At 42.9% G+C, this 24,620-nt stretch overlaps 1 protein-coding gene across 2 annotated transcripts in view; it reads left to right on the forward strand.

Moving 5' to 3' along the window:
• Window positions 1–11,104, forward strand: part of NBAS (NBAS subunit of NRZ tethering complex) — a 153,853-nt gene extending 142,749 nt beyond the window's left edge. For both annotated transcript variants that reach the window (XM_051615948.1, XM_051615949.1), the window contains 2 exons: window positions 3,172–3,300; window positions 10,347–11,104. In XM_051615948.1, coding sequence (XP_051471908.1) covers window positions 3,172–3,300; window positions 10,347–10,622 — 405 coding nt within the window. In that variant the 3' untranslated portion in view covers window positions 10,623–11,104. The remainder of the gene's footprint in view (window positions 1–3,171; window positions 3,301–10,346) is intronic.
• The last annotated feature ends 13,516 nt before the right edge of the window (window positions 11,105–24,620 follow it).

The raw sequence follows: 24,620 nt of genomic DNA on the forward strand, positions 1-24,620 counted from the left end.
GGTAAAATACCTTTTTTTGTGAGTAGAATGCTGCCCAGGAACAGGAATTGCACTAAAATGGGTAGGTGTTCAGTTACCTACAAGCACAGGTTGTATTGTTTTAAGTCTGTACTTGGGAGGAGGGGATCAATCTAATTAACTTATTGTTATGCACGGCTACTTTACTCAAGTACACAAATTAGAGAGCATGGCTGAATAAGGTGAAAATCTGATTAGTGACAATTAACCTGTTTAAATGGCTTCACATTTCAATAAATACAATCATTAAGAAGACAGACCAGGAGCGATGGAGCTCTAAAATCTGTGTGATGAATTTATCACCATGAATAACATTCACCCTTCTGAAGTCCAGAGGTTGTGGTGGAAAAAAACATTTAACTTCAAGTTGTGATGATTTAGAAGTTAGAAAAACTGTTTCTTTGGATGTAATGAGAAAGGTTTCTGACTTCCTTTACTCCACCTCCTGCTGGTCTTTCTGTTTTTATACAACCAAGTTCTTTTTTAATGGTTTTTTTTGTGTAGTTGCATAGCTTGAATCTTTATATGGATGTGTTTGTTCTGGGTTTTTTTTGTTTGGTTTGGGGTTTTTTTGCCTTATAAACTTGGGAGATTTTTCTCTTAGTTGACATGAGCATTGTTTATTTGCTATGAATTCACATGTGTTTGGACTGTCTGACACCTCCTGCAATGCCTGATTTGTCTCTTTAGAAGGGTGTAAATCCTTCTCCCACAGTAAGTGTTAAAGTGTCACTCTAAATATCTCACATTTTTCACTTCGTCTGTGGTTCATGTATCAGTTAAATTAAACACCTACATGGGAGAATGCCTCTCCTCTCTTATTTGTGGTCCTCATGGCCATGGGGTACTTATCTCCAAGAGTAACCCAGCGGCCAGATGGTGTCCTTTCTCCCGTTTTTGTAGCTATTTGTGGAACAGGCTGCCCAGGGAGGTGGTGGAGTCACCATCCCTGGAAGCATTGAAAAGAAATGTAAATATTGCTTAGGGACATGATTTAAGCACTGAATGGGTAAATTAGGTTATGGGAGAGGGATTTAGGTTGTGGTTGGACTTGTTGATCTTCAAGGTCCCTTCCAACCAGGATGATTCTATTATTGTAAGGGTTTGCAAGTTGGACCACACCATCCTACACCTTATTTCCCTGGTGGCTCTGACAGTGTTTCAAAGTGCTGTAAACAAAATATGCCCTAGTGATGATGTCCTTATTCTTCCCTACAGCACCTGTTGCAGGTCCCTGTCATCTGAGTGGTGCCTACCTGAAAGCTAATGACCTTCTAGCATCAGAATCTGCTAGTGTAAAATAAACAGAATTTAACTGGGTGGCTAAGCTTGGGTGTTCTTATGTGGAGGCCTTTATGTGGTGAGCAAAGGTTATGTTAAAACTCATCCCATTAGAATGTGTAACCAGTACCAGAGTATAATTGTGAAGCATCTAAGAAGAGAACAAAATGCTCATTGGAGTTAAATGTTATTGCTTTGCAAAGAGCAGTGTTAATATCTGTATTATTGCATTTGATTGCTGAGAGGTTTCATTTTTCTTTATTTCAAAGCAGCAAACTTTGATTCAACACCTGCATCTTTTCTCTCCCTGACCTGTTGCTTTAAAAACATATAGCACCTGGTTACATTTCACAATTTGCTTAATTTCCTTTTCTTCCATCTACAACCTAAAAATACTAGTTTGAGGTTGTTATAGACAGGCTTTTTATACTTAGGGGTTATTTCTTATGGCACTGCTGCTCCATTTAATTTTGAGAGGCTTTCAGACACAAGAAGCAAACATGGTAAAATCAGTGTTTTGTTCAAGTTATGTGTGTTCTGATTCTCAGAATTTATTTTCCTGAACATAAGCTGCATTTCTTGCCATGGAGACACCTTTTCAAGGAAAAGGGACATGGAATGTGAATCTCCAACTTGGCATTCAGTAAGTTTGTTGGTATGGCAGATATGCTTCTCCAAAGAAATGCCATGGAATAGAAAATTATCAGAAGTTTGAATGAGCATACAGGTGATAAGACAAAGCTTAATGTATTTATTTGATCTTCATCTATCATGTCCTTCACTGCAGACATCATCAGTAGCAGAATGCAAGTGTAGAGGAACAAGTCATTCTAGGTGGTGTTTCTTGAAGGATATTAATTTAGAAAAGACTGAGCAAGGTGCAGCCAGAGAGCTCCCTGTGCCAGGCAAGGCCAGATGTCTGCAGGGTGCTACAGCTGGAGCAGAAACATCTCTTCATCTTCAAATAGTTGTTTAGGCTTTTAGGTTCACAGCTGCTAGACACGTGTTTCTGCTAAAAGTATCCTTGCATTTTGGTCATCAAATGATTACATTTGTCATTAAACTTCAAAACATGTAGAAAGAGAAGTCCATGATTTGCATTCTCCCTGGACTATTCATGTATAAATGAATAAATCACTGCAACGTTGAGGGGGAAAAAAAACAACCCACAGGTTACATGTTGGATGTTTTGTTTGTGGGAAGGTCAGGTAAAGATTTGGAAATGCACGTGAGGTTTGCTGGGGCTTTTGGTTTGGTTTTGTTTGTGTGGGGCTTTTTTTAATAAAAAAAGGTATTTCTCTGGGCAGCTCTCTTGCAGATTTATGATGCTAAATGTGTGCTATACTATGAAATAGGCCAAATTAGATGAATGATGGAAAGTTACTTGGCTACACTTTATCATGTATAACTTTTGTCTAAAATTTGGAAAGATTTTGCAACAGAACTTGATGATGTTGACCTCTGGTACGTCCTCTTGTTTCCTCTTGATTTTGTTCCACTGTTATGATGGCATAATTGAGTTACAGGATTGTCACAGGTGTCTGTTCCTTAGTGCTCTGCAGCATTTCAGTGGGCACAAACAGGGTAGTACCACAGAGAGCTGTGATTGCTCTTTTGTTCTGGCTTGCAATGGTGATTTAGTACCTGCTTTGTCTTACTAAAACAAATGGTTCACTTCTAACCCCATATCCCACACTTTTAAAAAATGTGTCCTTTCAAATTTCTGAGGAGTTATTTCCAACAGGGAGTTTGTTGGTTTTAAAAGTTTTGTTTTCATTTTGCATGTGACATAGAATTTTCATAAGTTGTGCTGTGAATGATGGTGTTAGTATCTCCAGAGATCTCACGGAGTGAGTTTGCTTTTATTTCCAGTGTATAAAGGAGTTATGTTTACTGCTGCTTAACCAGTCCCTCCTGCTGCCGTCCCTGAAACTCCTGGTGGAGAGCAGAGATGAAGAACTTCACGCTGTGGCACTGGAGCAGATAACAGCTGTTGCCAAGGTATGAGTAGTTGAATTGCCCATCTTTCAGAGTTTGAGGTAATAAATTAGCTCTTTTATTCAACACAGTAAGCAGAGACTATTGAGACCCTTATCATTATTGTCTTTCCACAGATACTGTGTCTACAGTGAGCAATAATACAGGCTTAGTAAGACCTTTTATATCTACTTGAGGTGATTAAAACTCATAGCACTTCCTTCCAATTATCTAGTATGCTGTTTTAAGTCAGTGTGGTGGAAAAGAAACTGTTCTGTTCCATAAAGTAGATTGTCACCTGCTTCATATTCTCTGCCTTTGGGGTTGGCTTTATGTGGTAGTAGGGCATCAGATGATGGTTTGGTCTTGGCAGTCTGTTACACACGGGTGGGGAGTTGTTACCTCCCTGGTTTTGTTGCAGAAGGGTTAAAATGCCAGATGGTATGTTTGAGGACATTCATGCAATGCCAGAAAGGTTTTACTCGATACTGCAGCAAAGCTTCTGGAGAAAAAAACCCAACCCTAAATACTGCCTTTTTTTTTTTCTTTGACCAAGAATTGGAAAACATTGCTCTGTATTTTTCAGTTGTTACATGGGGTTCCATTACTCTTTTTCATTTTCTTTTCCTGCTTTTCAGTAAAGAGAAAACACCAAAAAAGATGCATTCTATTCTCCTAGGACAAGTGTTGTATTGTCTTTTATCCTTTTCCTTTTTTTTTTTTCTTTTCCTGAAAACTGAGGTGGGTTTAAGACTTCTTCAAGCTCTTAATTGAGCTTGTGTGTGTGCAGCCTGACTTGCTTGGATTTATGCTCTACAATCTACCACTTTACCAGAAAAGATAAGGGAGCTGTTGTCTCAGACCTTTATATGAAAGGGAGTGGCTTTCCTGTCTGGCTGAATTAACTGCATTGAACATTTCCAGAATTATAACCTTTAGGTAGTAAAACCACATCTCTAATATTGCCAAATTCTGGACCAAATCTTAGGGAGCTCTTTGTTGTGTATTACAATCTACAATAATAGTTGATGGTAAATTTCCTGTATGCTGCTTCAAAATGAAACTGCCCATGTGGAAGCAGAAATCGAGCTTCCGTGTGGAGAAATGTGTATTTATTTTCAAAATAAGCATCCACAGAACCCAAAAGCTTTAAAAATATGATTTATAGGAATTCAGATTGATTCTGAAACACACAAAGCAGGCAAAAGTGCCTGCGTTCCTGCAGGAGCCTTCTGGGGCCTCTGCTCTGGTTCTCTTAATTGCAACAGATTTTTCAGATTCCTTGGTTGAACAAATGATGCAGCCCTGTATCCTCCTTTCACACCATCCTTTGTTCCCTTGGAAAGACATTCTGCATCCTTCTCTTCCCAGGTTTTTCCCTTCAGGCTCTTCTCCTCACTTACTCCCCTCATGTGCTGTGTCTTTCCTTCTTACACTGCTTGTTACATTCCAGAACTTTTCTCTTTTTACATCCCTTAGGTAGCTTGAGAAAGGATTTATCTCCCCCTTTTTCAGGAGGACTGCAGAACACAGAGGGGAAGACCAGTCAGAAGCAATAGATCAGGGAGCAGAGGCTCTATCATAGAATCATGGAATGGTTTGGGTTGGAAGGGACCTTAAAGATCATCCAGTCCCACCCCTGCACGGGCAGGGACACCTCCCAGCAGCCCAGGCTGCTCCAAGCCCCATCCAACCTGCCCTTCAACACTGCCAGGGATGGGGCAGCCACAGCTTCCCTGGGCAACCTGGGCCAGGGTCTCACCACCCTCACACTCAAGAATTTCCTCCTCATGTCTCACCTCAATCTCCCCTCCTCCAGTTTTGATCCATTCCCCCTTGTCCTCTCACTCCCTGCCCTTGTCCCAAGTCCCTCCCCAGCTTTCCTGGAGCCCCTTCAGGCAGTAGCATTAGTTGCTGTTGTACTAAAAGTGAATATATTGCTTAGTTTTGTCAATGTTGTTCATTCAGTGTAATTCTGTAGGTGTATTTTGTTTTTTTAAAAACAGTGTTTGGTCTGTTAATGCTTTTTGTAGAACTAATAATGAATGTTCATAGGAAGGCCACTCCTGCTTGCATGGAACAGGGAAAGGACAAAGAACACCTGAGAAAGGGAAATCGGAGCTCTTGGTTCCCTGACAGAGCTAACACAGCTCACAGACGTGGCTGAGGGAAATAAAGCAGCCCCTGCTTGCTGAAGGGAGGTGTTTCTTGGCCATTTGTTGTGTGCTCTGACAGCTTTATGGATGTTTACAGTAAAGGATGATGCTGAAGTGCTGATACAAGAAGTTGTAGAGCTTTTGCCTGTAATAAAACCACCAAGATTTTGTGTAAGCTCTTTTTGAAATTGCAAACCTCTTTTTTTCCTTATTATTATTATTATTTATCTTTTTATAAAACTGCCACTTGTGTGGGGTTTGGTTTTTTGTAGGTTTGTTGTTGTTGTTTTTTTTTATAACAGAAATAACTGTTCTTCCTCTGTGTTGGGTGGTGTCTGAATATTGTTAAAAATCATTTTACTGAAATACTTCCAAAAGGGCTCAGAGTTTGTCCTTAGAAGTCAGATTGTTTTTGAGAATGGCTTCAGTGTTGTCTGTTGATTTGGTTATCTCTCAAAGATTAAGACTGACTTTCATTCTCCTGACAGAATAAGTAAATATTCTTTTACCTGTTGCTAGTCACATTGTCTAAACACCCAATAAGTGAGAATTGATATAATCAATGCAAGTCCATCTTCAACCAAGGCTTTATTAGAAGCTGAAACTAGAAAATGTTTTGAGTTAATCTAAAATAATCATAGAATAGTTTGGATTGGAAGGTACTCTAAAGATCATCTAGTTCCAACCCCCTGCATGGGCAGGGACACCTCCCACCAGCCCAGGCTGCTCCAAGCCCCATCCAACCTGCCCTTCTACACTTCAGGGATGGGGCAGCCACAGCTTCTCTGGGCAACCTGGGCCAGGGTCTCACCACCCTCACAGCAAAGCATTTCTTCCTGATGTCTCACCTAAATCTCCCCTCTTCCAGTTTTGATCCATTTCCCCTGTCCTCTCACCACAAGATCCGTGTCTAAATTCTGCATCAAACAGACAGTGGATAAAGGACAGAAGGTCTGTGTGGAGCAGGTGTAGCCCTGCTTCCCTGGAAGTTCTGAGTGCACCTGTGGCAGTTCTGTTTGTCCTCTCTCTCACTTCCTAGGCAAGTGCACATGTCCCTAGCAGGGACTGATCCTCACAGTCTGAAGGAGTAAGCTAGTCATCAGAGATACCGCTTGAATGATTTCAGCCATACACAAGTAGGTATGTAAGTCATGGAAAAAAGGTCAGGATTTCCTCTCCTTAGCGTAATTATCTCCCTTGTTTTACTTGTACATGTGTGCACGGTGTGTGGGCACCACACTAGATCTGCTCTGTCAAATCCTGCTGAAGGAGAGAGAGAGATGAAAAAGCTCTCGTTTAAGCTTCCAGAAGTAACAGGTTTTAGCCTAATGAAAAATTCAGCACCCTCAGAGTGGCAGTCGAGACAGACATCATGGGTTTTCTCCACCATAAATACTCTCCTTGTTGTGGTTTTATAAGTGTGTTCACACGTTCAGGCAATATGGAAAGTGGCTGTGTATTTATTTGTTCAGAAGATTCCTGCACCTCTGAAGCTTGCAGAGGCTGCAGCCAGCTGCATCTCCAATTCCTGGAACAGTGTTCCTGGGATCAGCCATAAACTCTGCTGGAACCAGTGTCCTGAGCTCAGCTGGGATCTTGGGGCAGCCAGGGCTGTGCACGTGCAGGCAGATCAGAACAGGCTCATTGACACCATCCTGCTTTCTGCCCAGAAGCTGCAGCTCCACAGCAGTGGGGGTGATGGCAGGGCTGCTGCTTAGGAATTTTCCTAGTTGCCTTTTCCTCTCTTGTTTACCAGTCTTGTCAAAAAGAGTGGTTTATGAAAACCAAAATGTAGTGCCACGTGGAGAGTCCGTGTCTGCTGCAGCCTGATGCCTGGCATGGATGCCTCAAGTCTGTCCCTGCAGCCACTCAGTGCTGCGCTAAACATGTGTTGTTCTGACAAAGCAACGTAAGGGTATTTTGAATTAATATTTTTAAGGAGGTACAATTTTGAGGATCAAAAGCCTGCCTGGAATGGTGTCCTGGCTCCAAGAGAGGGAAGAATTCCAAGTCTAGGCAAGAGTAAGAACAGGGCTGATATTTAGGCTCTTTTCTGCGACACTGCTCTCCCACCTTCAGCCCTTTCCAGCTGTTTGTGTGCAAGGTGACTGATAGTGCTTTTCTTCCTGTTTTGTCCTTAAACTTGGATAAGGTTTTGGATTCTGCAGTATCATTTGTTCAACAGTGAAAAAGAAAATATTCCTTTTATTTCTTGTGAATCTGATCCTCCTAGATTTATTCGATGCTTTGTAATTAGATATTTTTAATGACAGGGTGTGTTTAATGGATCCCTCCATAGTCTAATGATGTGGCTGTCTGCTTTGTACCCTCTAAGCTGCCTCTGAGAGACTGAGGAGTCCTAGTTTTACTGAGACATTTACTCCACTTGCATCATAATATACTCTCTGTGGTATATTTTTACTTTTAAGTACGTGCTGTGTGTGTTTATCTTTATGGTGGGTTAGTAATTTTTTGCTTTCATGCTTGGCATAACTTAAAATGAATCTTAAATAGTTGTAGTCTTAAGGTATGTGTAAACTGATTTAATTTTTAAAAATCTGACAGATTGTTCACTGAGCAGCAATGCTTAAATGAAGCATTGCACCTTAAATAATTAAGGTTTTGAAATATACATTAATTTCTTACGTTACACATTATACACATCAAATATATTAGTTTATTAGAAGAGAATCAGATCTTTCAGTTGAAAGGGACCAACTGCCTGACCAGCTTGTAGAACCTGGTAAACTGGACCTAAAACTACTACACACTGTCCCATTGCTCTGCAGTCCATAAGAGGTTTGTGTAACTTAGTGGGAAAATGTTGAAGACTTGGAGAAAATCAAGTTTATTTTTAATATTTCAGTGGAAAGAAAGATACAAATATTGAAATGAATGGAAGAAGTAGCATCAGGGTGAAACAGGAAGATCTCTTCCTGATTGACATGATAAAGCCTTTCTGGTTTTCTGGAAAGCTTCTCAAGTTCCAGAGGAAATGAAAATAGTAAATTGAAAGTAATCATAATTTGTTATTAATGGTAAATTGAAGGTGATAAAAAGAGTTATCTGGAGAGTAACTTCACCTGGAGTCTTTTATCTAAGGATCCAAGCTTGATAAAGTATAGCAGCTTTTCATGCTACAATATTATATGGTCTATTTTTCCTTTTTAAATTATATTTTATATTATAGAGTACACCTTCCAAAATACAGCAACAAATTATTCTGTTTCTGCTGCTTATCAAATACATTATTTCAGTCATCATGCCAACTTCAGCTTTATCACAGGAGAGAAACTTACATTCATTAGCCTAAAATTATTTACATACAATAAAGACCTTTCTTCTAAAATAGTTTGTCATTACTTCAACAGAAGTTCTTTCTTGTGGCAGGTTTCTCTGTATTGAACTGGTCCTCAAGGGCACCAGATCACTGGTGCTTGCTGGTGCCAGCCATGTAGGGTAGGACATCATTTTTACAGCAAAAGAACTGAGGTAGCCAGACGGACTTTTTTTGTTTTAGACTGATAAGTTGTTTTCTAAATGTAGCATAATTTAGTTTGCAATGTAACATCATAGTAGTTTATTTATAACTTGCTTAAAACGCAGTCACTGCAAACTGGCTGTTTTCTGCTCCTCCTGTGGACCTTTTTTATGGCACTTCTTGAAGCAGGAAAGACACCCACGTTGATACGAACAACATTGCGTTTGAAGGAGCTCAGGAAAGACACGTCAACATTAACTGAAATGGAATTTGAGGTTTTCTGTAGTGTTGTTTGTAAAGCAACAGACAAGATTTCCAAGAGAGTATCTGCTCTTGTGTGTCAAGTAGCCAGTTTTCTGAGGCATCTGGGGTGTCTCCAAGAGGTAGCAGCTGTATGCCCCAAATCTTTTCAAATGCAAGTTGGATTCTTTTGAAAAGTCTGGTCCTTGCTGGGAGTGCTGAAAGTCTGGAGTATCTGGTTGAGTCTGCAAATGTTGCCTGTCATTAATACCTGGAGTGTTATGTGTTATATTAATATAAAGTGACACAAATTTCAAATATTCTGACAAGAGTTTTAATCATAGAACCATTCAGGTTGGAAAAGCCCCCTGGGATCATAGAGTCCAACCATCATCCCTGCTTTACAGAGTTCTCCCTTAAACCATCTCCACCAACACCACATCCAAACCACCCTTCAACACACCCAGGGATGGTGACTCCACCACCTCCCTGGGCAGCCTGTTCCAGTGTCTGACCACTCTCTCTGTGAAGAAATTGTTCCTAATGTCCAGTCTGAACCTGCCCTGGTGCAGCTTGAAGCCCTTCCCTCTTGTTCTGTCACTGATCACCTGTGAGAAGAGACCAGCACCAACCTCTCTACAGTCACCTTCCAGGTAGTTGTAGAGACTGATGAGGTCTCCCCTCAGCCTCCTCTTCCTCAGACTAAACATTCCCAGCTCCTTCAAGTGTTCTTCATCAGATTTACTCTCCAAGCCCTTCCCCAGCTTCGTTGCCCTCCTCTGTCCTCACTCCAGCACCTCGAGATCTCTCTGGAATTGAGGTGCCCAAAACTGGGCACAACACTCCAGGTGTGTCATTCGTGACCTGGAGGTCAGTGCTATGGTCTGCTCTGTGCTGAGGTTGAGAACCTGTGATCAGCCTGTCGCGCTGCTCGTGTCCCAGCCAGGTTGTTGAGCTTCCTCATTCGTGAACGTCCTGCAGGTCCAATACTTCTGCTAATGAGACAGAGACCGTTAATGACGTGTAGCATCCCTGTGTGTATCCATGTGTGTGTCCCTGTTGTTAACCCACACAGAACACTCATCTCACTTTCAAGGTCCCACTGGGCAGTCAGAACAGCCATGACATGTTCTACCTCAGGGGTGTGTCTAGTAATTCATGTTTAATTACTTTGGGTTTTACTTCCTTTCTAGGTTGATGCTGACAGTTGTGACGCTGAGATACTCTCCTTGCTTCTCGATGCCCAGCTGGTGGTGCAGTGTGTGTCGACTGCCTTCTACCCTCCCCTCACTGACCACCTGCTGTCCCACCAGGGAGAGGGAGGCTGGGATGTGGAGGAAGTAGCCAAGCAACTGAAAGAGGCAGGGTTCAAGGCAGAGGCTGGATCCCTCTTGATGTCCCATCGCGGGACTCATCCTGCACTCCGGACTTTTACTGCTGCTCTCCAGGCTGTTCAGCATTGGATCTGAAACCAGGGGATTTCTGCATTTCACTGCCTTTTTGCTGGAGATCTCACACAAAAAGGGAGAAGTCGTTGTTCTAGTGAAGTAACAAAAGTAATTGTCTGTGTTTTGTAGGAGGTACAAACAGCAAGTTCCAGTGAATTCCCACATTCTTCTAATTGTTTAAAAACCCTGCAGTGGTAGGATTCTGTTCTGGGAGGAGCACAGCATTGCCTCCCATCACCCTCTCCAGATCAGATCCAACTGTTAATGATGACACTCTGTGACACGTAACTGAGACATTAGCAAGCTGGCAGGTTATATACAATTTGTCTTAATTTCTGTATGTAATTTACTCTTGTGATGATGTAAAACTGATGTAAAAATATAAAGATATATGGAGCTAAAAAATGAAGAGTAATTTCTGAGAATTTCAAAACTGGCATTTGGTATTGTGCAATGCTGCTACCACAGCTTTTGGTTGCTATAAGTAAAATATTTTTAATTTACTGCAGTCTATTTTTTCCTGCTGTTAGATAAATATTGTCTTTCTTCAGCTACTTCTTCTGAAACTCCTGTCTCTCCTCAGTGATCTTTATTCATAAGAACTACCTAAACTCTTCTGTGCTTGCAGACAGTCCTGATCTTTGAGGTATTTTTCTCTTCAGCTTCTGCATCTCAAATCCTCATCATTTGTTGATACCTTTTGTGAATGCACTTTCAAAGTATTTTGTCTTCTTCCTGAGTTCTGAAAATGTACCTGTTTACATTTCCAAATGCCTTTCTGTCTTAATAAGGCAAAGTATTTCTGATTGTTTTCTTAACAAGGGGACTCTCTGTTTATTACACAGAAGGTTTTTATGTTTCCTTGTGTTTATAGGAATCTGTTGTTAAAATTAATCTGTAAATGCCTTGCCTAATCTTGTGTTCAGATCTATTTTTGATGTAATACTGTACAGAAGCATTATACAAGAGGTTTCATAGGATAATGCAGATGGGGGGCAATCTCCAGAGGTAATGTAATCTAACCTCCCCCTCAAGGCAGGGTCCCTCTGTTGTTGCTCAGGGTTGTATTCAGTTGGTCTTGAAAACCTCCAAGGGTGGATCTCACACTGCCTGACAGTTCCCATATTGAAAAGTTTTTCAGTCTTGTTGACTCTTGTTTGAACCAGTGTCATTTCAGCTTCTTCCAGTTGTCTCTTATCCTCCCACCATGCACTCTTGTGAAGAGTCTGGCTCCATCATCTTAGACCTTCTTGTAGGTACCAGATTCCCCAGGGTCTTCCCAAAGGCTGAAAACAACAAAACCCAAAAGAAGAGCACAAGTACAGCTGGAGTGCAGTGTCTGCAACTCATGAGTGGCTCAGCTGCCTGGGCCTTACCCACAGCACAGACCCTGGGCATGGATTCCATTCCCACTGCTTGTACTCAGCACAAATTTGGCAGCAGAGGGATCCAGTTGAGGTGCAGTCACTCTGTGCTTTGTAGTAACACTCTGACCTGAGCTGTCTGCTACTTGGGATGGCCAGCCCTGAGTTGTACCACAGAGCAGCAAGCTGGCTATTCCTCAGACAGTGCTTCCTAAAATTTTTCCTAAATGTCAGCCTAAGCCATAATGAAGGAAGAGTGGATTAAAATTTTTTAAAAAAGAAGAAAGTGTGAAGAATTATTGTATTACTGAATTATTTCCTAGACTTCAGGGTTTAGAAACGGGTGATGACATTTGTGGGACCAAAACCAGCTCTTCACTGGCCTCATTTTTGGCTTTGCTGTAACTGTGAACAGGGCTCAGGTTTTAGCCTTGCTTCCCACCTTGTGTGGAATTCTGTGGAATTCCTAGCCATTTTTTTTAGAATGCTTACATTCTTCAGATTAACTTTTTTTTTGTGCTTGCAGGGCCCTGCTGTCCCTCCAGGGTTGATGGAAGGTTCTCAACAGTCAAACTGTGACATTGTCTCCTCCCTGTTCCTGGCACACACGCCAAGTTCAAGCTGACACCACTCAGCTGTGTTGCCTTGACTGGGTTCTGTTGGCAGTCCTCAAAGCCCCAGACTGGTACAGCAAGGGATTCTGGAATTGCAGAGGGAAGGAAGGAAAAATGTTGACAAGGTCATGGTGCTGGGAATCAGCAGGTGCAGGCAAAACCACAAGGCACATCTCCAACAGCTAAACTTGGGAGTATTCTGTAGAAGACTCTTCTGTGCTTTTGCAGGGGAGCATTTCAGTCTGTCTGCATGTTTTGTTCTCAGTAAGTTCAGTGCTAGATTTTCTGACAGTTCTCAGGCAGGATCATGAAAAGTTTGTGTTCAGTGTCACTTCAGAGCTGAGCTGAGATAAAGCTTTAATGAGTGCAATTGATCTTGTGTCCATTTTTGGTTCTGCTGGCATTACAAACCCATGATAAGTGTTTTCCTTGCAGCCAGGACTGCTCCAGATTTATTCTATAACCAAAACTTTCAGCTATCAGAAACAGTTTTAGTAGATACATCCAAAATGAGCAGCCTACCTTAGTGTATGTTCCAAACAAAACTGAAGGAAAAATAAGTGAAGAGCACAGAGCAAGGATAGGTGTATCCCAGTGTCAGCCTGTGAGTATCTTCTGCTTGGCAGAATAACATCTGGGGCTCTTGCACTGACCAGGACACATTAGCAAATGCTGTTGGGTTGGTTCTGGATTTGGTTTTGTTTTTAAATGTTAAGGAACACCTTGTCATGAAGAAGATGCTAACCTGGAACTCGAGACAGTTCAGTTTTGTCAATTGGTTTGATCTGCAGTTGGGATCCATTCAGGTCACAAGGTGAGCTGACTTTTTTGACCCAAAACAAGCCAATGCTCTGGAGGTGCCCAAAAGCAAAAGAATAGAGAGCTCAGTTATGTCTCCAGGTGAGATGCTTCCTGGGGTATTTGATCCTCTTTAGCCTGAGAAACATTTATAGTGTTTACATCTTTGAGGAGCTTTTTGCTGCCTGATAGATACACCAAAGCAGCAAAATATATCACCTTTCTTTTGGATAAGTGGAACCAGAGATTAGGGAAGAAAAATCATAACTCACAATTTCTTTCTCTGCTGCAAATTGTCTGTGGAGACAGTACATCACTGCAAGCAGGTGCAGGGGAAACACTTCTGTGTTTCTAAGCAAAACTCCAATTCCATGAGTGGGGTGGCTGCCTGATTCAGGTATTTTCCTTGTATAATGATCCTTTCTATGATTTTTTTATTCTTGACATTCTGCACTGTGAGAGAGAGGAGGGCCACAGAATATGGATACTTGCGTTAAAGGGATAAGAATTCTTACACTTGCAAAAACACAGTCATTTTTCAATTCTATTTTCTTTACTTTCCCTTCAAACCCCAGCAAAGCAGGCAGGTATTGTGTGCAAGATCAGACTTCACACAGCAGTGCTCAGGCAGGCACTGTGCAGTTGTTACCCACAAACTGAGGGGTGCTCAGATGCAACCTTGGGCCATATGCTCCTGAGAAGGATTTGGGGGTTGCCACCCAGCCAGCTCCTCTCCCAAAGCGTGTGTTGCTGCCTTGAAGCACAGGATGAGAACAGACCAGGGGAGCTGAGGATTTTACCTTTCAGCTGTCATCAGGTGAGTACCTGAACAAGAAAGCTCTAGCTGGAGAGCAAACCAGGGGCAGGGCAACATCCAAAGAGCTGCAGCAGTGGATGTAAGTGAAAAAGGGGGTGAAGGCAAGAATTTTTCCAGTGTTCTATTTCACTGCAAAACACTCAGCACGTGGCACCCAACACCGTGCTCGTGTATCGTTCTGATTGATCAGAGACTGAGAGGTTCTGAAGGAGGGGATGAACATAAAAATGTTCCACCTTCAGGATGGATTTATTGTTGCAGTCTCGCCCACCATGTCTGCCACATTTCTTCATTAAAAATGTACAGGTTCCTAAATTCAACTGTTTTTAAAAGGGACAACTTCTCAGTAAAGCTCTTGAGGCTTGTCTCACTTCCAAGGTTGTGTGACTTGATCGGTATGCCCAACTTGTCATAAACTTGTCTATCAGAAGAGCCACCTCCATTGCTCCACTACTGGTCCCCTTTTGTAGACACAGAAGAGAGTAAACTTGAGTCTCTTCAGCAACTGCCAGCTCTTGCAAACAGCTAGCTCATTTTGCTGAAGATGGGGCAGAGAAATAAAAGCAAAAGAGCAGATAAAGGCCCTGCAGATGGTCAGGAACAGGCTCTCTTAGCTTGGCTGGGTCAGCTGCTGCCAGGGTTCCATTCTCCCCAAGCTCTCGGTACCTTAATCCTTCCTGTGTTGGTCCTCAGGGTTGTTCTGCTACACTAAAGGGAGATGGAGCTTCCAGAAGCCCATCATAGAGCAGGAAGACTCAAGCAACACAAGAATGGAGCCTCGTCCTGCTCAGGAGGATTGGTTTTTAACTACAGTGTTTTCAGTAGGTAATTGTGACAGCAAAGACTTCATAGAAAAAAAAAAATAAATCAATCCCTCTTTAAACCTCTCTGACTACAGTGACATTCAAAACCATGAAAATCTTGTTTACTTTGATTTCTTCTGATAAATTGTACCAGTCATTTTTCTTCTCTTGCTTTGGGACTGGCTCCCTGGGGCTGGCTGGGTGCTTGTGCTAAGGACTCTGCTATTTGAACAAGGTATTTTATCATGTTGACTGAACCTTTATGGGATATACTGAGCTGTGCAAACAGAAGATAAAGTCTGAGGTGATGTCTAGCACAGTCATAGCTGGATCTGACAACCTGGTCATCACTTCTACCTAACAACAGAGCCTCTGCTTCCTGAAGCTGCCTGGGAGTGGGTTGCACAAACCCCAGCAGCTTCCCTGCTGTATTGCCATGGCATTCCCAAGCCCCAGCTTCCTGGATCACTTACCAACACCAGACACACGTCAGTAACAAATTGTTAGATGTGATTGTTACTGGAATAGCTGTAGAAGCTGACATAGCTGATGTGGTCACTGGTCAGGAAAGGCTAACCCCAGCAAAGCTGAGCATTAAACCGAGGTTCACTCTTCGGAAGAAGATGAAACATTTCTGATAGCAGCTTGTGCATGTCAGCCTCTTTTCTCAAGGCACCAAGGGAATAAAATACTGGAGCTGGTGCACTATGTATGAGGAAAAAGAAGGAAAGGGTAAGTAGTGACAGCCAAGCTGATGGTGAAACCAGTATATAGAAATCTTAGCAGAAAAAATTAACGTTAAACCTGAATTGTCTACTTGTCATGTGTTCCTCTCCCTCTGAAATATTCTGTCAAGTTGTTCTCACACCCTGCCACTAAATGTCCTCTCAGGCTGCCCTCTGAGGCTTCCTTTGGTGGCAAGAACAGAGCACCCAGGTTGCTGCAGAACTGTGGCTTCTCATCCAGTGTCCTTTGCAGCTGAGATACAGGCCCCGCGCCAGGACCTTCCCTGGGAGGACCCTGCTCTACATCGTGTGTGTGTGAAATGTTTACTCTAATGAGCCAAGCAGATGTATGCTGTTCAAAAATAAAAAGTAAGGCTTGAAAACAAATAAGCAGAAGGAGTTTAGCCTAAATGGGAGAACAATACAGAACACAAACTGTGAATGAACGCGGGAGGTGATTTTAATTAATCTGGTGCTACCATCTGTGCTTGTTCTGCCTAGAGAGGAAAAAAGACACAGCAGTGTCTAAACTTTGATTAGGATCTGTCTGAAATATAGACAGTATCCTAGATCATCTCAGAAAGGGAATGGTAGTGCAGTCTAAGGTTTTGGCCTGGCAGTTGTTGGTTTTCTCTGTGCCTTCTTCCATTCATTTAAGCACTTCATGAATGTTTGTCATAGTGTTGCTTTGAATGTTATTTCTGGTGAAGAACAGTGGAGCAAAAACTAGTCTAGGCCACTTTGGAGCTATAAATATAAATATAAAAATATATATAATATATATATATAAATATATATATATATAATAATATATAAATAATATATAATAATATATAATATATATATAATATATATATATATATAATATATAATATATAAATAAAATATAATAATATATATAAAAATATATAAAAACAGCTGTTCTGTAACAAAAATGCTCTTAAAATGGGATTATTTTCAGTCTTTGGCATTTTCTTACTTCACAGTTGTTGAGGTGCTTCCAGATTCAAGATATTTAAAGGTTTAAGTTTTTGGTTGTTAGCTTCATATCCAGGTATGATCTGTGTCTCCTCTATGACTTGATAGATCTCCAGGGAAGGAAACTCCTAGGTAAGAATTTAAGTGGTGTGGTTAGGTTTTTTTTTCTTGTTCTTAATGATGGAAAAACAAGTGGCATGAGCACACTAAACAGCTCGGGCTGATTGTGGGATTTCCTAAAATATTTAAAACATATGATTCAGGAGTCTGAGTTCTAGTCTGTAGAGGAATGAAAGTACTTCATCTTGCTTATAGAGATGAGCAGTGAGCAAAGGGAAATAAATGAGGAGGACTGCAAGACACTGGGTTTAATTAGAGCTCCAGGTTTTTTAATTAGCCGTTGATTCCGTCAGATCATTTTGCTTTTAGAGAGCAGTATTTATTAGGGTGGCAGTCCCTGGAGGCCCCAGTAAAGACTCTACTGTGAAAGCTGTACACCTGTGTGCAACAGAATGTTTACAGTCCCTGTACTTAGAGAAAATAAACAGTGAAGACATCATGATGATCTTTGCATGGATTCTGCTCAACACCTGCTTGGCCTTCCCAACATGAACAATTTGAAGATGTCTTTTTCATTTTCTTCACCAAATCGGGTTTTGTTTCTTTCACCACCTCTATCTAGTGATACTTCACTCAGACATAAGATTAGTCGTAAATTCCAGTTAGCAGAGAAAAATACGAGAGGACACAGGTGAAATGGCAGTGCTCTGTTCATGCCCTGAATCTGGACAATCTGAGTCCTTTCAAAGTGTGCTGGTTGGGTTCTGGCTTGGTTTTGAGAGCTGGGGAGGGCCCAGGGGTGGCTCCTGGAGCTGCTATAAGCTCCCCTGGCTCAGGTGTCCAAGGCCAGACCGTTAGAGAGACAATAGATGTGCCTTTGCATATGAAAGAACCGAGATAGGACCTGAGCAGAGCTGAGCTGCAAAGGCAGAGCGGTGCTGGTGGTGGGTGAGGAAGAAGGGGCAGAAGGTGCCCAAGCAGAAGTTTCCCTGCAGCCCATGGCGAGATGGCAGCTGTGCCCCTGCATCCATGGAGGAACGTGGTGGGACATTCCCTGAAGGAGCCAGGAGGGGTGACCTTGGCCACTGGACTTGGATGTTGTGGCCAGAGGATTTGCTGCCTGTGGACTCTGACTGTGCAGCTTTGGAAGCCCCTGGGCCAGGGGAGTTTGTTCCCGAAGCAGCCGTGACTCTGTGGGAAGCCCAGGCTGGAGCAGCTCCAGACCTGGTGGGAAGGACTCATGGAGGAGAGGCTGGTGGAGGACTCTGCCATGGGAGGGACCCTGTGGGGAAGCAGGGCAGGACTGTGAGGAATCCTTCTTCCTGAGGAGGAAGGAGCAGCAGGAACCACCAGCCTGTGACCTGACTCTAAACCCCATCCTCACCCCCTGTGCCGCTGGGGGAAGGAGGGAGAGAACCCGGGAGCAGAGGGATCTGGGGGGGAAGAAGGGAGGGTGGGGTGAGGTGTGTGAGCCCTGCTCTGGGTGTCTGTGTCCTGTGGGCACTGATTGGTGTGACATTAAACTGTGGTTTTCCCCAAGCTGAGTCTGTTTTGCCCGGGACCTCAATGGGTGAAGATCCCTCCTTGTCCTTGTCTGGACCCAGGAGCTTCTGGTTGGGTTTGTCCTCCCCATCCCAGGGTGTGTGGGGGGAGCTGAGCGAGCGGCCCCGGGGCTGGTTCTTTCTTGTCCTGTTGGGCCCAAGCCAGGACACACAGGCAATGAAGGAATATCAGTGACATCTCTGAGAGCATCTCTTCCTTAGAAATGAAGAGGAAGTTATTTTGGAACTTCTTTTCTCAGTGACTTCCAGGAGAGGATGTGGAAAATAGGCTATTGCTTCAGATTTCAGGAAACATGAAGCAACATTTTTGGACTGAAAATGGAGGAAAAGATTTTGACTCATAAAATAGTTTGCAGAAGCCATAGTGAAGCCATCAGTTCTCTCTGAAGCCAGAAAGAGTAGTTTCTTCTTTTTATTATCATTCCATAATCATATTTCTTTATAAAATTGATAGTTTTTTGTATAAAACTGAAAAATGCAAGCGTAAAGGAAAAACAACTTTTTGCACTTAGCACTTTGCTAGCTGCAGGAGCTTTTTAACACATTTACATCTAATTTCATGAAATGTCAATAAAATACTTTTCCATTGCCCACGAAGCCTCTAAAAATAGTTTGCATTTTTGAAAACTTCTCTGTACTGCAAGATCCTGCTTCAAATGTGGTGAGTTATCATTGACTTCCAAAGTTGTTGGTTCTTTTCCATCCAGTAAGCTGAAAAGTCAGAGGGGGAAGGAAGGAGAGCACAGGTGGTTTATGCCAATGTCTTAGTTTTGACTTTATTGTGAAGTAAGGCCTCTGGAAATGGGTTTATGTACACAGCAAAGTACAAGTGTCAGCAGCTCAGCCTGTGAGACTTCACACCTGAAATGCAGGGAGCACCTTCTGAGGTGTTTTCTTGTTGGCTCAGATGCTCACTGGTCGCAGTGTATCCACCACCCATTGGAAGAGGCTCAGGGTCCTTAGGTTTATCAACAGAGGAACAAAAGGAGGGGCAGAGTCACCTCTCTCTGTTAAATTCCCTGATGTCCTTCTTGTTTGTTTGTTTTTTTCATGGCATTTTGTGGCATTTGAGATTTTTACCAAGGGTTTAATGCTGCTCTGTGTTGTTGGGAGAGGCCTCTGATGGGATGGAGTGAAGACTCGTCCTGGCTTGCAATACCAGTCCAATCCGTTGTCCTAGGGCTGTAATCTGTCCCAAAAGAAAACCAATTGGTACCAACAACTAACTTAGTTGGGAAGATCTCCTTTCATTGCCATGTTACTTCTTGCAGTTGCTAGTTTCAGCTTCTGCTTTTAATCACAGCTCAGTAAATAAGGATTAATCTGCTGGTGCACAGAAATCAGCAAGCTGGATTTTGTGATCCTAAAGCACCTCTGTGCTCCACCAAATTTGAAACCTACCAAGGCTTAACCAGAGGGATATCCACAGACATCACAGTTGTGGGGAAAAGTGTGGTGTAGTTCCTGGCATCCCTAGGAGAAGTTTGAATAACTCAACCTCCAGTGTTTACAGAGCTGCCACTGAAGATTACTGAGAAGTGTCACACAACTGTGTGTGAGAGATGGTGGTTGACAGCCTGCACCTCAAACCCTCCTTTACTGATGAGATTGGCTTGACCCTAGGCCTGGGAGCTCTCCCCTCTATTTACCATTTCTGTGGAAAATAACATTTTGAGGGTGTTTGATGTCAGGAGTGTTAGCATCAGTCCTCAGAGCTGGCAGCTTTTCCAGCTCCTGAGAGCTGCAGATCCGTTTGCATTCCTCAACGCATTTGTAACTCTAAGACACTGACCTTACAAGATGAAATTTCCCTTTCCTGTTCTTTGCAGTTTGTGTGGTGAACAAGAGAGAGCAAACTCTGGGGCAGGGGAAGGAGGACTCAGTGGTTGCTCGTTCTCCTGCAGCCTGCCAAGAGTTTTCCCGATCAGCCTGGAGAACTTTTAACAGTTGCCATTACTCCCATAGCCCCAGGGATCTGCAGTCACAGCTTCTGACAGCACCAAAACCGAAGCAATCTGAGGTGAGCCAAAAATCTTGGTATCGAAACTGTAAGGTTAATAATGTGGTTTTGGAAGTTAATTTTGGGAACATCCTCTTAGGAGTCACATAATCGTGCAGCCTAGTGAAGAGGGTATGTGGCTCTAAGACTGGCTGCACAAACCAGGGCTTGAATCGTGTCCTCTCTTCCCGGTGGCTCTAAGGACACCTCCTTGATGCCATTTTTACTAAGACTGCACCGTGTGCAGCTGCTTCTTGGTAGAGTATAGGAGTGAAAAGAAAGCAGTAATGCAGAGGTGTCCAGAGACTTCTGCTGCTTGGCCAGCCTGCTCCTCCCTTTTGGAGCAGCCCCTAGGAAACATACCCCCAGCCAGAGCAGGGGTGCTCCAGAGATGTGCCAGAAGAAGAAGCAGGCCCTTTTGCTCACCTGTTTGCCTCTTTTTTCAAGTTAGAGCACAAAGCAGAGAGAAGATGGATTAGAGAGAGGTCCATTATTTTTGTGTAAACAGTTCTGTTAATTCCAGAGTGGTCCCATGCTTGCCCCATTTCTGGGTCCCCATCCCAGATGTTCTCCTGTGCTGTTCAACCACAGCATCCGTGTGAACTCTTTGAGGGCTTTGAACGTTACAGGCCTGAAAGAATGGCAGGAGGTTGCTCTTTTTAGAGCTCATCCAGCCATTTGTGATGGAAAATCAAATGAACAAATGTAGCCCAGTTTTCCCACGTCAATTACTTGCAGACAAGCCTAGATTTTTACTGATTTTTCTTATTTCAAATATTTCTGTGGCTATTTTCACATAAATTTTATTCTCCAGGCTGTTTACCAACACCTCTTACTTTTCTAAGTTTCTAGTATTTTTAATTCATCTGATGATTTGGCTAATAGGATTTAAAAACCAAATATATGCTTTTGTTTTACTTCAGGATTACTTAGCTGGAGGCCTTTTAATTTCATGTACGATGGTGATAGAAGTGCACAGAATCTGTGACATGTAAATTACATATCCCTGTGGAGAGCAGCAAAAAAAAAATCTCCTTTACAGATGTTTACAGTCAAAAAACTGAGAGGAGCTTCAGAGCTCAGTGATGTGGCTTCATGGCTTGTCTCCTAAAGTGTGTTTGCCAGTCGTTTATGGCTCGGCCTGGGAGAACACCGTGGATCATCTGTCTGCCAATAATTAGATAATGTTTCACAGATGCATTAGTTCTGTGCTCTGAGTGGGCAGTGCTTTCTGTCTGGCCTGGAACTAACTCCATATGGTGCTTTTTCTTAACATGTTTGAAGCTATAGGGCTTGTCCAGCCTTCTGGTGGTTGGTGCCAGTGTGAGAGAAGATGAGTTAAAGCTCCTTCTCTTAAAAAGCTGGACATGATGCCTGATATTCCTGTGGGAAGGGAGTGGTCAACAAAGCACTGTCCTGACTTGTGGAGACCCACCTAGACCTGGGGATTCAGGAGGTCTGAAGTTGCAGCTCTGAATGGTCCCAGACAGAGAGCTGAGCCTCAGCAAGAGAGAAGAGAGGGTCAGGTCCCAGAGGGGGTAGCCCAGCCTGGAAATGCCTCCTTTCTTTTTCACATGGAGCCTGGAGCTGAGGAGAGGCTGCCTGGGGAAGAGGTAGGCACAGAGACACTATTCCTGGAGAGCATTTTCATTTTGGACCCCCTGAGGATCCCTGGCTAAGGCTCAGCCAGGAGAGAGAGACAGCCTGGGGCTTCCCAAGGGCTTCTTGACTGTTGTGAGATTTCTACCCTGTGATTTTTCATCTGGGCCAGTTGGGGCTCTTCGAACAGAGGATCAGCCCGTGCCTCAGGTTTAGAATTTTCTTGCTGGGCAACTCATGGTTTATCAGTTAATAGCCTTTCAATTTAGCCTCAGGCTGTTATGGTCAGGCAGATTCCAAGCTAGTTGGTTTCCCAAAATGCAGCCAAAAGGGGTAGCCAGGGTCAGTTTGTGCCCTGATATAAAATATTATAAAATCCTCTACTCTCTGGAAGCCAAAATGGACATGCCTGATTAAATTGTTTTGTTTTAAAACCAATTCTCTTTTTGCAGGCAACAGGTAGAGAGGCTTATCCCTAACTGGGAATAAAGCTACATAGGAAGATTTATTAAAGAACCTTGATAATGAACATACAAGTCCATGATACAGTCCTGTCGTGTTTCTGGAATGCAAAATTGCATTCTCTTCTGGAGAAGGCTCCAGGGAGACCTTAGAGCACCTTCCAGTGCCTGAAGGGGCTCCAGGAAAGCTGGGGAGGGGCTGTTACAAGGGCTTGTAGTGAGAGGACAAGGGGGAATGGATCAAAACTGGAAGAGGGGAGATTTAGGTGAGACATGAGGAGGAAATTCTTTGCTGTCAGGGAGGTGAGACCCTGGCCCAGGCTGGCTGGGGAAGCTGTGGCTGCCCCATCCCTGGCAGTGTTGAAGGGCAGGTTGGATGGGGCTTGGAGCAACCTGGGCTGGTGGGAGGTGTCCCTGCTCATGCAGGGGGTTGGAACTGGATGATCTTGAAGGTCCCTTCCAACCCAAACCAGTCTATGATGCCATGGAAATGTGAAGCCCCCTGAGCTGTAGGCAGGCAGTTCCCTGGGCTTTGCCTTGCTTCAGATGTGAATCTTTCCATTTTTGTGTTCCTGTTCACTGTCCTGACTCTGCTCCCATAGTCGTCATCATCAGCATCTTGCTAGCAAGTCTGTAGCTCAATTTCCAGTTCAAAGCAGTTTCCTATTTTTTGCTTCATTTGTTTTAGCAAAATGTAAGAAAAACTTTTCCTATCAAAAAAAGAAAAGTTAAAAATTCTAGCTCAAAGTTTTGACAAGTATCACTTTATCACATCATGAAGTCTCAGATGCCTCTGTCTCTGCCAACAGAGCCTTTTCTTCAGAGCCACACCTGGACTTGGAGATACTATTTTACTTCAGATCTAAGTTTTCATGGATATTCTGATATCTTATTGGACATAAAAGTATAAAGTGCTTAGTTAAGTTAATGAAATCTGCTACCTGGAATGCAAAACCTTGGAAAAACAATGTCCTCCTTACTTCTGGAGGGAGTGGCACAGTATCTGCTACCCCTCCACTCACTCCAAAGTGTAACAGAGAAATATCCCTTTCTCAAATGAACTGTTATCATCTTGGACAATACCTCAGTGTTGCCTCCTGCATTATTATGACCTTTAATATTTTGAAAGGCTCAAAAAATACATATTCTCTACTCTAACCCAATGAAACTCTGTTTTTTTCTACTTCCCACCCCCTTGCTTTTTAGAACACCTCCTTGGCTTTCTTCTTCCTTTGTCAAATTCCATTTAAAATCTGGTACCATCATTGCAGCCTTGTCAGTCCTTGGCAGAATGGAATAGCTACCTTTCCTTGCCCCCAGGCAAAGCTCCTCTGCCTTCATTGCAGTATTACTTTGCTCTGTATTCATGTCATGTTGTGTTTCTGCATGGTGTTGTGTAAACTGTTATTCTCATGTCTTTTATTCACACCTTTAATTCTTTTTTCTCAGGTGTACCATCTTTTTTAGTTAAATTTCATGGCATTTTTTTGAGAAGAGGCTTTAACCATGTCCTTGGGAATCTTTAAGGCATTTTCAGCATCCACAGATTGTTTCTGCTCTCTCTGTCAGCACTGGAAGTTCAGAATATAATTCAAAACCTATGTCAGATCTTCCATTTCATCTCCCACCTTTCTAGGCTCAAAGTAACTATTCATAATTATTCTGTTTTTCTCATTGTTTTCAAGTGGTTGTGCAGGCACTTAATGATACATTTATTAAATGGTATGTCCTTAATTTTCCTATGCAAATGTCAAATGTCACTGGCTTTACTAAAGACCCCTCCTCCTCTTTTGTGTCAGTATTGGGAGCCTGGGGGGAGATCACTCTGTGTCCCCTCTGGACAGCTTTTTTTCCTTTTTACTCATGAACTGCCAGCAGGAAGCTGCACAGCTGAGTATGTCTTAATAAAACACCCTTGAAAACACATCTGTCACTTGAGAAGAGAGAAACCAACTCAAACCTTGGTTAGTTCAGTCAATCTTAGAGCTGCACATCCCCCTCACTTGACTGTAGAGAAGTTTTAGGGTGCCAGCAGTCTTCAGGCAGGCAAGGTGAGCATGAGGTGCCTCAGTTCCGGGGATGGGAATGGGAATGAAGGGCTCAGCCTGCCTGGGAGCTGAGCAGATCCCACCAGCTACAGTTTCAAGACTCTTAAATACCTTTGAAAATCAGATCCATCAGACCTATATATTGTGCTGTACATAGATGGATGAGCTCTTATGCTGGGAAAGGCTGGTCC

This window comes from Apus apus, chromosome 3 (assembly GCF_020740795.1).
Source record: "Apus apus isolate bApuApu2 chromosome 3, bApuApu2.pri.cur, whole genome shotgun sequence".
Classification (NCBI taxonomy): Eukaryota; Metazoa; Chordata; class Aves; order Apodiformes; family Apodidae; genus Apus; species Apus apus.